This window comes from Dasypus novemcinctus, chromosome 30, assembly GCF_030445035.2.
Source record: "Dasypus novemcinctus isolate mDasNov1 chromosome 30, mDasNov1.1.hap2, whole genome shotgun sequence".
NCBI lineage: Eukaryota > Metazoa > Chordata > Mammalia > Cingulata > Dasypodidae > Dasypus > Dasypus novemcinctus.
In genome coordinates this window covers 13,157,124-13,169,759 of record NC_080702.1, presented here as the reverse complement: position 1 = coordinate 13,169,759, position 12,636 = coordinate 13,157,124, and the positions used below count along the sequence as shown (strand labels likewise).

The following is a 12,636-nucleotide window of genomic DNA, read 5'->3' as shown; positions in this document are numbered from 1 at the left end:
AAGATGGTATAGCATGTTTTATATCTTAGGGGCAAACAAAGATTACAGGAACAAGGGACTCAATTTTATTTTATTAATTCATATTAGCAACACAAGTGTGTTCATATATCAATAGCTACATAACAGTAATTTATTTATCTGTCTCATTAAGAGTATACAAAATAAGAATCTATATTATGTAAGCACATGTCGATAACTTGATTCAACCTCATGTTCACTGATGGAATAAACGGTTATTAAAATGATGTCATTGACATTACCGGTCGGCTTCAAGGGCATGCAGGAATCCCGCTCCCCATTGGTCCGCCCGTCCACAGCCTGAGAAGCCCACCAATGGCAGCGCCTCTGGGTGGAGGGTCGCCCACATCCAAGATGGCGCCCCCAGGAGCTGGGAGCGGGTGACCGCCGGGGAAGTGGCCTGGGTTGACCCTCGGGTTGCAGGGTCTGGGGGCATCTGGCTGGGTCCCCCCCGGCCCACCTACAATGCCTACCCTGGGCCAGAGCAATGGCCATTGAGAACAGCACGCACTTTTGGAAGAGGAGCGCCAAGCTGCCGGGGAGCATCCAGCCTGTGTATGGAGCACAGCACCCTCCTCTGGACCCACTGCTCACCAAAAACTTCATTAAAGAGCGGTCAAAAGTCAATGCAGTTCCTCTGAAGAATAAGAAGGCCTCCAGTTTTCATGAGTTTGCCTGGAATACCAGTGATGCGTGGGACATTGGGGATGATGAAGAAGAGGACTTTTCCTCACCTTCGTTCCAAACCCTGAACTCAAAGATTGCTTTGGCAACTGCAGCCCAGGTGCTGGAAAACCACAGCAAGCTGAGGGTGAAACCAGAATGGTCCCAGTCAACAACATCCGAAGTTCCTGCCAGCCACAAGGTCATAAAGTCCACCAGTGATGCCCAACTGTCCAGAAACTCCAGCGATACATGCCTGAGGAACCCTCTCCACAAACAGCAGCCGCTCCCTTTCCAACCCATCATCCCCCTCATTGCCCGGATCTCAGACCAGAATGCTTCTGGGGCTCCCCCAATTACTGTCCAGGAGAAAACCCGCCTAGAAAAGTTCCGTTAGCTTCTCTCCAGCCACAACCCTGACTTAGATGAACTGAGGAAGTGTGGCTGGCCAGGGGTTCCCAGGCGGGTTCCTCCTGTAACCTGGAGACTCCTGTCGGTGAGTTCTGCCTACCTTGTGGGGCAGTGTGAGCCTCACGCAGTCCTTCTTGCCTAATGAGGGCTGTCTCCCCGCAAACACTGAGAGGAGGAAGTTGACCCTGCAGAGGAAGCGGGAGGAGTATTTTGGCTTCATTGAGCAGTATTATGACTCTCGAAACGAGGAGCACCACCAGGACACCTACAGACAGATTCACATTGACATTCCAAGGACAAATCCTCTCATTCCACTGTTCCAGCAACCACCTGTACAGGAGATCTTCGAGAGAATTCTCTTTATTTGGGCCGTCCAACACCCTGCTAGTGGGTATGTCCAGGGAATTAATGACCTGGTTACTCCGTTCTTTGTCGTCTTCCTCTCAGAATATGTGGGTAAGGAGCATGAGTATCAAACTGAACAAGCTATTGCTGTTTCTTATCTTTGATCTATTCATTTGTTTTCCCCCAAGAGTGTAGCCAGTGCGTATGGCTTACTAAAAAAGAGATAGTGGCTTTGGAACACACAATTAAAAACCCTGTTTTAAAAGCAAAAAAAAAGAGATGTCATTTCATTTGAGAGGGTATGGAGTTCTTCCTGATAAAACAACTATTTCCTCTCTACCATCACCTTGGGAACACCAGAAAACCAAACATTAGCTGTGCATTCATTTGTGTTATTCAATATTTTATCAGCTTTTTTCTTAGGAGGCATTCAAGAAATAATAAACACCACTGCATTTTCCAGACTGTGCAAAGGCACTAATTACAAATTTAATGCTGAGAGCGAGGTGCCAGTGATATATTCCAATTCATACTTTTACCTTAATTTGGAATTAAGATGATTATAGATAGATACCTTATCTATATCTTAACTGTAAATATACTCCACTTTATGAATGGATTTTGGGGGCTTTTCATGAAATGATTAACAGTTTGGTAATGCACCCTAGTTTTTTTTACTTTTAAAAGAGAACAGATTATTTAAGAAATATATGTTGGATATGTCTTACTTTGCCAGCTCTAGGACAATACCACACATGGTGTGGCTTATCAACAGGAATGTATTAGCTCATGGTTTCAGAGACTTGCTTGCTTTCTCCCAGGATCTGTAGATTCTGCCTGGCCATCAATATTTGGGTTCCTTGGCTTTCCCATCACACGGCAATGTCCTCTCCTTTCTTTTTTGGGCTCAGTTGACTTCCAGCTTCTTCTCCTCCATAAAGCCTCTAAGATTAGGATTAAGGCCCAACCTCATTCAGTTGGGCCACATCTTAACAACAATAGTAACACCCACAGGAATGGATTATGATTAAGAACAAGTTTGATTGTTTTTTTTTTCTTTTCCCTGGGATATGTAATTCAACCTTCCACAGAATATTAAGAGGAATAGAATTCCCCATTTCTTGCTAAGGGGGCTTGTGTGATGATGGAGATAAAAAAATCAAACTTATTGAGAAAAGCTACACTCAAGATGAATAAGTAAAAATTGTCCTTCTGCCTGCTTTAGGGACTTAGGCAAAAAGAGCAAGGTACAAAAAGTGGAGAGAAGAGTAAAGCCCATTTTATTTTGCACTAATTATAATTTAACAAAAAAATTAAGGAAAAATGAGAAGGTGAAATTATTAATATTATCTTTTTAAAGTAAATGCTTGGTCAAATGAAAGAACGAATTGTATGCACCGGGCACAGATATCCTATAATCCTTATCCAAGTGTTCAGGTTATAAATTATGCAATTACCCATGTAACAAAGCAGCATGAAATCCTAGTATGTTTACAAAGGAATACTCGCACCAAGTGCTGGCGACTTGAACCTAAATAACTGATGAAAGTTGATTACTGGAGGATATACCTTCTTTATCTTTAAAGAGTGACATTTTGTGCAGCAATGCATGGTATTCCAAAGCTACAATGAGTAAGCAGGTCAGATCTTATTATTGTTCTCTAAACTACTTGAAGCTGAGTGCCCAAATCTGGTTATCAGCTCCCTGAGCAGGTTGGCCCAGTAGGGTACGAAGTTGGTTATGGTTAATGTAATCATGGCTTCCAAGGGGGTGTGAAATTTGACAAGCTGTGTGGTGCAGTGGTCATTACTGAAGTGGGTGGTTTGACTAGAAGCTGTCTTTATGATTTTCATAATTTAGTTTTTCCTTGCTCCTGGAACATCCTGAAACTTACCTTTTTTATTATTATTATTTTGATGATGAATTCTAAACTCAGTTAAAGTTCTTCCTCCTAGCCTGCACATTTTCCTCTTCTCTCCTTATCTTCTCCACTCCCCTCCCCTTTCTCTTCCCCTCTTCTTTTCCCTTTCCATTTTGGTTTCTTTTTCTGTTTCTTTTCTTTGCTTTCTTTTTCTTTTCTCTTTTTTTGAGAGAGGAGGCTAGAGTATTAGCATAGCTTCTTTTTCAAGTATAGGATGACTAGTTAATATTTCATTCTAGGAGTTTAACATCAGAGCACCTACCAAGCAGAATTGATTAACTTTAACACTGCAACAATTCATCAGGAAAGTGGAATGTTATATTTCCCTTTGAATAAAAATCCTTTTCTTAATCTTCTATTATTTCAATTCAATAACAAATCTCCATCTTGAGCAACCTTTTCCTTTCTTCTCTTTCCTATATACTTAGACAGTATGTTGAAGAACATAGTAATATCTTACCATCAATTTTATGACTATTTTACACTAGAACAGTCTTACATATCTATGAAATAACTTTATTTTGTTATTCTTACAGAGGAGACAGGCTCTGGTAGACTTTTAAACAATATTTAATTTGAACAGAATTACAGGGAATTTATTTTTAGTGAGAGGTAAATGCTTAAAATGGAAATTAGTTATATATATTCATAAACATTAGCAGGGTTATAATATTGACTAGCAAAGACTGTACCAAAGTCTTGATTATGTTCATAAAGCTATCAGAGGAAAAGAAAATAGTCTTATGTTTGAGTTATATGCTTCTGCAGATCAGTATCCTCAACCATCATATAGGTTATGGAATAATATAAATATAAATAAGAACCCAGAAAAAAAGAAACAATTTAAAAGTATAGACTTCTTTTTCCTCTTTTCCCCACCAGAGTAACTTACAGTCTCATTGGAATGTAGGGAACAGAACTGCTATAGAGGCAAGGAAGATTCCTTAATGTGGTATTAAGCAACACAATATAATACATTTTGTAAACTCTTCCAACTGCCAAGTCTCTCTTGCACTGCATCAAAAATGAGAAGTACACAGCAATTGTATTATTAATTACAAAGAATAAAACTACAATGGCTGAAATATAATACTATCACATCTTCAGACAATTTTCCTCCAGATGAAATGAGAGTAAAATTCAACTGGAGAATAAATGCCACACTAAGAAAGTTGGTTGTCCTAAAGTGAAAATATACATAGCATGACCACTACTTTATTGAAGCCATATGTTTGAGCATTTGCCTACTCTTCAAGGAGATAGCGGAGTTCAGGAGGACATTGCTGTGTATAAGATCTACATTGAGGAGTATTGGAGAAGCTGTAGATTTTCTATCCCAGGGAAGAGTTTGAAAAAACAATTTCCTGGCTGTCTATCAAAGTGAATATAATTGTTTTGATAAGCAATGGGTTGAAAGCTGTGGTGAGTTTGAAATGCAGTCACACAGGTTAGTGTTTCTTTCTTGAACTCTTCCCTCCAGCTACACTGATCACTGGTTGGAAAGCTCATAGCTGAGGTCTGACTGCTTTGTTTTTGGTCTATTCATATAAATGCATTTATGTATTTATTTATTAGTGAGTTGTTGGATCTTTTGAGTAAAGAGGCCAGCATCAAGTCAAGCAAAAGTCACTTCTTATATTTTAGATCAAGTGTCATAAGTGTCCTTCCAATTCTATTGTTTGAGTTTCTTTTACTGCACAATTTCTAAACCCTGGCAATATTGATATTTTGGGCCAGACAGGGCATTGTGGGGGAAGTGAGGCTTTACATTGTAGGATATCTAGTAGCATCTCTGGCTTCTGCCTACTAGATCCAGTATCACACCCTCATCATTAAAATAAAAAAATGGCTCCGGACATTGTCAAGTGTCCCTGGAGGACAAAACTCATCCTTGGCTGAAAACCATTCTTTACAAAACAAGTCAGCAGCTTTTGAATTTTGAAGTATGAGGGAAAACAATTACATTCTTTGTAATTAAAAAAAAATCTTTTACTTCCTATGAAATGTAGAATTAGTTAGGGACAGTGGGATTGAAGAAACAAAATATGAACTGGATCCAATCATTCCCATGCTTAAAGCCCTGCAGTGGCTACTCAAGTCAGAATGTAAGATCCAATGTTTTTACCATGGTCTGTAAGAGTAAAATTTTTCACAATCTGGCCTCTGTTCTCACTTCACCCTCTACCATTTGCCCCTTGCTCTCTCCAGTCACTCAGCCACTAGCTTTCTGAAAGTCTGCTTCTTGAACCAACCAAGCTTTTTCTTGCCTTAGCGCTTTTGCACAAGCCTTTCTTTCTTTCTGGAATGTTCTTCACCTTGTTTGTGTACAGCTCTTTTTCCTCCTTGTCATTCAAATGTCATCTCTTAAAAAACTTTCTGACCATCTTATCTTGATAGCAAATTCCCATCCAAGCTACCTACTCTCTATTCCATTACTAGAATATTGCCCATAACATCAACACTCTCTGAAATGACACTGTTTATTCACTTGTTTTTCATTCTACCTTTCCCTTCTCCAACACCTCTATTTCTTTTGAATATACACTCTATGAGGACAGGGGTCTTGACCATTTTACTCACTGCATTATCCCCAGGACCTAGAATGTGCCCAACACAGAACTGATAATTTATACATATTGGTTGACAGGAAACTATTTCAGTAAAGAAATATTTAGGTTTGCTTGTAAGGCTTATTATTACAGAAGTCTCATGCCTTTCTTCTCTTTATTCTTTTAATGTTACCCTTGTCTAACTAAGAGCTCCTGGGGAAGAGGAAGAAAGAGATCACCCCTAAAAAATAAAGTGTTGGAGACATAGTTGTGTTATATAATGTCAAGCTAGTTAATGAAATCTAAGAGAAAGTGTTAAAACACAAATCCTATTCTTTTGTTTAAAACAAACACACAGGCTTTGAATTCCTTTGCAAAGTTTCTTCTGAGATTTCAGATTTTAATGAAAGATAATTTTTAACTGGTTCCTATTTTTATTTTTCAGAAATGAAATCATTTGAAAAGAAAATATCTAGATCTCCAAGCTTGAAAGTTTATTACTGATAAAAATACTTGCAAAGTGATGTAATAGATAAAACTCCACAGAACTGCATTTCATTTGACAGTCCTGACACTTTTCCCAGTGACTGCACAAAAGCATTAAATAGAAATAACCTAGGGATAGGTATTGGATCAATACACACCAGTAAGTTTGTGAAATCAATTTTTTGCTCCTCAGATACAGGAAAATTGATATAACAAAAGCTGTGTAGCTCCTATTAATTGCCCACAGTAGCAGAAAAGTTATCAATTAGTTATTGACGTGTTCAAAACCATGGGAAAACAACAGCAGCTCCAAGGTTAAGTGTGTAATGTAGAAGCCTTCCCTGCTGAGTGAAGATGCAACTAGAAGCCAAACAGATTTTTAGTTACAAAAATTGATAGCTCTATATTTGGGTTCATGTCCCTCCCCAACTCATGTCTTGCCTCAGACATTAGGGATCTCAAGTGTATGCCTCTTAAGGCTTTGGATAGAATCCCTGCTAACAATACTGGTAATTTAACATTTCCTAGCATTTACCATGTGCTAAATTTTTTGATAAGCAAATAAATTAAGTATTATGCCATAATATCAGAACGGGAGACTATTAGAATGTGCCCTGTGGCAAGCAACAGAAAACCTAAAAAAAGGGGGCTTAAGCAAATGCAATTTTAAGTTTTTCTGTATATCATAAGTTCAGAGGTTTAGTGTCCAGGGATGGTGCATTTGCTCCATGCTGTGTAAGAAATCCTCTGCCATCTTACTGTATAGTGTGCTTCCTCATGTACAGTATAGCTGCTTCTAGTCCAGGTACTATGTCTACACCAGAAACAAAGGGGAAAGCAGAAGAGAAATGGATAAAAAAATTTTTTGGTTTTTTTTTTTTTTGTCTTTTTATTCTATTTTTTTGTCTTCATTTTTTAATATTACATTTAAAAAAATGAGGTCCCCATATATCCCTCACCCCCCCTTTTTTTTGTTTTTTGTTTTGTTTGTTTTTAGTGGGTTTTTTTTTATCTTTTTATTTTATTTTATTTTATTTGGAAATGGCTAAAATTGATTGCCTGGTGATTCTGCTCCTGGATGAGAATCTTTCTTGGAAGCTCCTCTCAAGAATTTCCTTATATATCTCAATGGCTAACGTCAAGCCAAGGAAAATTGAATATTAACTTGGCACATGGATGCCAAAAACTAAATGGTGTTTGTGTATAAGGACAAAAAGGAGAATGGATATTGAGCAGTGAATTTGCTGCCACTGAGATTAACCAAGATAAAGTAACTCGTCAAAGTCACATGGCAAATAAAAGGCCAACCTGGGTTTTGAATCAGGTCTGTCCAACTCCAAAGCACATGTTGCATGTCTCTTTTTTTTTGTATTTGTTTGTTTTTTTAATGTTACATTAAAAAAATATGAGGTCCCCATATACCCCCCACCTCCCTCACTCCATTCCTCCTCCCATAACAACAACCTCCTCCATCATCATGAGACATTCATTGCATTTGGTGAATACATCTCTGAGCACCATTGCACCTCATGGTCAATAGTCCACAACATAGCCCACACTCTCCCACAGTCCACCCAATGGGTCATGGGAGGACATACTTGACCTCTGCTCAACAATTAACAAGTTGAGGAGGAATGAATGTTGGTGTGTTTCTTTGTGATTCTAAAATTAAGTTGCTTGACAAAAAATACAAAGTTCATTAAATTCGAACACACTTGTGAAATTGTGAAATACAAATTCACAATTTACCTTATTTATACTGATCAGGTTAGAAATAGAATATTTTCATTATATCACTGATAACAAACCCATTATTAGAAATACAACTTATGAATTTGACATTGCATCTTGTTCTGCTATAACTGCTCTTTTTTTCCTACCATGGTGTCCATAGGTATGGTTATATATTCTTTCTGTTACTATAATTTTAAAAGACATATATTTTAATGAAATGGGTTAAACTTGGCTTTCTAAAAGTCCATTTTCATTGTCTAAGTCTAAATCTTTGTCAAAAGCATCATAAATGACCCAAATATTCTAGAATAGAGGAACACTTTGAACAGTCCAAATGTATTTGCTGTATAGATAGGAATTAGCTGAGCCAGATCAGTCTTTGGCTAAATAAAGTTAAATGCTCAATTCAAGGTTACCCAGGTATTAATTGACAGAGCTGAGATTTGACCTGAGGTCTCTCTGGCTCCATAGCACATACTCAAACATTGTAACTTGTTCTAGTCTGCTAAGCTACTCAAGCAGATACTGTGAAATGTGTTGACTTTTACAAAGGGAATTTATTAGATTGCAAGCTTACAGTTCTGAGGTCCTGAAAACGTCCAAACCAAGGCATCATCAAGATGATGTCTTCTTCCTGAAGTCCAGCTGTTGGTGATCCTGGACTCCTCTCTCTCATGGCAAGGCATGTGGTGACATCTGCTGGCCTCTCCTTTCTTTCCCAAGTTTTATTGCTTCAACTTCTTGCTCTGTGACTTTCTCTCCCCTTTCTCTCAGTTTTATTGACATGTAATTCATATACCATACAATTTATTTTAAGTGTGTATTTCAGTGGATTCTAGCATATTCACAGACTTGTGTATCCATCACCACAACTAATATTAGAACATGTTTATCATTCCCAAAAGAAACCTCATACCCCATTGGCAGTCATTCCCCTTTCTGCCACCCAACACCCAGCTCAGCCCTAGGCAACCATTAATCTACTTTTTGTCTGCATGGATTTGCCTAGCCTGGACATTTCACATAAATGGAGTCATGGAATCATACACTATGTGGTCTTTGGTGACTGGCTTCTTTCACTTAGCATAGTGTTTCCAAGGTTTATCCATGTTATAGCAAATATCAAAAGTACATTCCTTTTAATGGTAAAATAATATTCCATTGTATGCATATACCACATTTTATATATCATCAGTTGATGGACATTTGGGTTGTTTATACCTTTTGGTTGTTATAATTAAGGTTGCTAAGAACATTCATTTACAAGTTTTTGTGTGGATATGTGTTTTCTTTTCCCTTGGGTCCACAGCTAGGAGCAGGATTGGTCATACGGTAACTCTGAGTTTAATATTTTGAGTAACAGCCGGATTATTTTTCTAAGTGGTTACACCATTTTACATTTCCACCAACAGTGTATGAAGGATCCATTTCCTGTAGTTCTTGATATTTATCATTAAATATGTTTTCCTGGAAATGTATAATTTTCTCAGCATGTTTTCCTGATACTTTTGGTAGAAGAAAAGCTATACTTCTTTGAGAAAATCCAGGTTGGTCCCAAGAAGAGAAGATTCTAACTAATGAGGTGCATTAACCTCAGGAATGCATGGAATCTTGTCCAAGGAGTGCATGAGAGAAGGGGACGATGGGTGCCCAAAACATGTGTGAATGGCTGAAGTAAAGAATTCATGGATGAAGACTGTCCACGGTGTTTTCATGTTTTCAAGACAGAGAGAGTTTGGTTTAGTTATCTTGTATCAAGTAATTCCCCATGAAAGCCATCTCAGCCTTTTTAGTGCCATTAACATTTAGAAATGTTATTGATTAAAGATAAGCAGATACTGGGTCTACAAATTTATATTCAGTGAAAGACACCAATGTACCCTATAAAATATCAGCATTTAGTAATGAAATTACAAACATTTCCTGAAGAGGTTCAGGCTCAAATTTATTTCCATGATCCTTTGTTGGAAGCTTGACCAATTGGATTTAATTTAAAGGACAGACAGGCAAAATGAACTTAATGAAATTCAATGCAGAACAGAAGCACATTGTTTATCCTGTATAAGCTGACTTTATGTCTAGATGCATTGAAATGTGACAAAAACCAAATTGTATATTTGGCTTCTATAAAGCCTGAGATCCTGTTAGCTTTTTATTGCAAGATGGCAAAGAGCAACAGCAGCAGCAACAAAAAATAATAAAGAATTACAAATGACCACAAAAGAACTTTTTCTGGTAAATGTATAAACAAATATGAGATATTATCTGCTTTATCAGTATTTTTTTTTAAAGATTTATTTATTTTATTTAATTCCCCCCCTCCCCCGGTTGTCTGTTCTCTGTGACTGTTTGCTGTGTCTTGTTTCTTTGTCCGCTTCTGTTGTCGTCAGCAGCACGGGAAGTGTGTGCGGCGCCATTCCTGGGCAGGCTGCACTCCTTTTCACGCTGGGCGGCTGTCCTTATGGGTGCATTCCTTGCACGTGGGGCTCTCCTACGCGGGGGACACCCCTGGTGGCATGGCACTCCTTGCGTGCATCAGCACTGCGCATGGGCCAGCTCCACACGGGTCAAGGAGGCCCAGGGTTTGAACCGCGGATCTCCCATGTGGTAGACGGATGCCCTAACCACCGGGCCAAGTCCGCTTCCCTATCAGTATTATATATATATATATATTTTTTTTTAAAGATTTATTTGTTTTTTATTTATTTCTCTCTTTACCCCCCAATTGTCTGCTCTCTGTGTCCATTCGCTGTGTGTTCTTCTGTGTCTGCTTGTATTCTAGTCAGTGACACTGGGAATCTATGTGTTGTTTTGTTTTTGCATCATCTTGCTGCATCAGCTCTCCATGTGTGCAGCCCCACAGCCCCACTCCTGGGCAGGCTGCACTTTTGTCTCACCAGGCTGTTCTCCTTACCAGGCGCCTCCTTATATGTGGGGCTCCCCTACGCGGGGGACACCCCTGTATGGGGCTGCACTCCTTGTGCACATCAGCACTGCATGTGGGCCAGCTCACCCCATGGGTCAGGAGGCCCTGGGTTTGAACCTTGGTCCTCCCATGTGGTTGGTGAATGCTCTATCCATTGAGCCACCTTTGCTTCCCAGTAAATATTGTATTATACCATAATGATAGTAAAGGTAAATTCTTCATTTAGAGTATATATCATTTCAAGAGACAATCTCACTAACAAGAAGAAAGCAGAACTTTCATTGTTATTAATTTTGCAAATGTTGCCAATGCCTTCCCTACCCAACTTCTGCATATTCAGTGAGCTACTTTTTCAATAATATGTTATTTGAATTATTAAAGCATCTTTTCCTCTCCATTGCTGGTTTAAAAGGCATTTCCAAATTCACTTTCCTTTCACAGGAAGGCAGTTAAGTAGACATCATTCATAATTTTCTGTCTATTTAATCTTCCTGCTTTTATCTATGGTCTCTTCAGACACCCCTTTGAGGTCCCAAATCCATTTAATACCTTTGCTATGAATCCACACTAACACCTTGTTAAATAAGACCATCAAGATCTTATCATTTGCCAATTTTTCATGCCTTCTAATGTATATGGGCTAAATTTAACAAACTGATTGAAAAGTAATCCTTAACAACGCGGTTTTAATGGAAACAAATTACATCTGTGATACTTTTGTATAACAGTGAAAATCAACACTTACGTTCATGTTCTAGAATATATAATATATTCAAGAAGAAATTAGAAACAGATATTTCAATGCACAGTTCATTGATGATGAATGAAATGCATAATGCATATGGAAATCATTTATTAAATTAGTGCCTAGAGGAGATATGGAGATGGAAGTAAATTTGGGAAAAATCCTTTTATTTAAAAGTCTTGGGCATATCAAATAAATAACATAATCAATAATTTAAAACAGTATTAGTTATGCACTGAATAAAAGAAATGAAGTCCAGTCATAAGATGTCTCAAAATAGATAGAGTTTTATAAGGGCAGGAAAAAAGATTAACAGGTGATGTTGGTAATGGTTTCCATAAAATGTCCTGATGTGGATTCTGTTCTTTTGGCTTTGTGGTAGGTGTATGTGATATGAAATAGGCCTCAGAGAGATGAAATTTAACATTCATTCCCCCAGAAAGCTCCTCAAAACAGTGTTTTGGAAAAGAAATTGTTCTGTAGCTTTAACTGTAATTTTGATTTTTCTCACACTATCCTAAAATGAAGTTAGTTTAAGAAATCTAAATAATGGAGTTCTAAACTTATTCTCCAATAAATCACTGCCATTGTAATAATGGATTACTTAACATTACTACCCGGTGCATGGAATTCTTGTAGGCTCTTCTAATTAATTTCTCCTATATAGACCCAGTCAACTGCTATGAGAGTAAGTGCTGGCTATACTTGGTGTTTCATTTCAGAAAAAAATATACTTGTTATCTGTATCATCTGATCTTCAGCTCTCTATAAGTAGGGTTACCATATGATTTATCATGCAAGCTAGGACATTTTTAAGAGCAGAAGAGGCACTGTTAT

At 38.0% G+C, this 12,636-nt stretch overlaps 1 protein-coding gene across 1 annotated transcript; it reads left to right on the top strand.

Moving 5' to 3' along the window:
* The first annotated feature begins 505 nt into the window (after positions 1-505).
* Positions 506-1,729, top strand: LOC131276727 (TBC1 domain family member 22B-like). The gene is given in 2 exon segments (XM_058290267.1): positions 506-1,177; positions 1,239-1,729. Coding segments are annotated over 2 exon segments (1,035 nt in total). The 3' UTR covers positions 1,602-1,729.
* Positions 1,730-12,636: the final 10,907 nt, after the last annotated feature.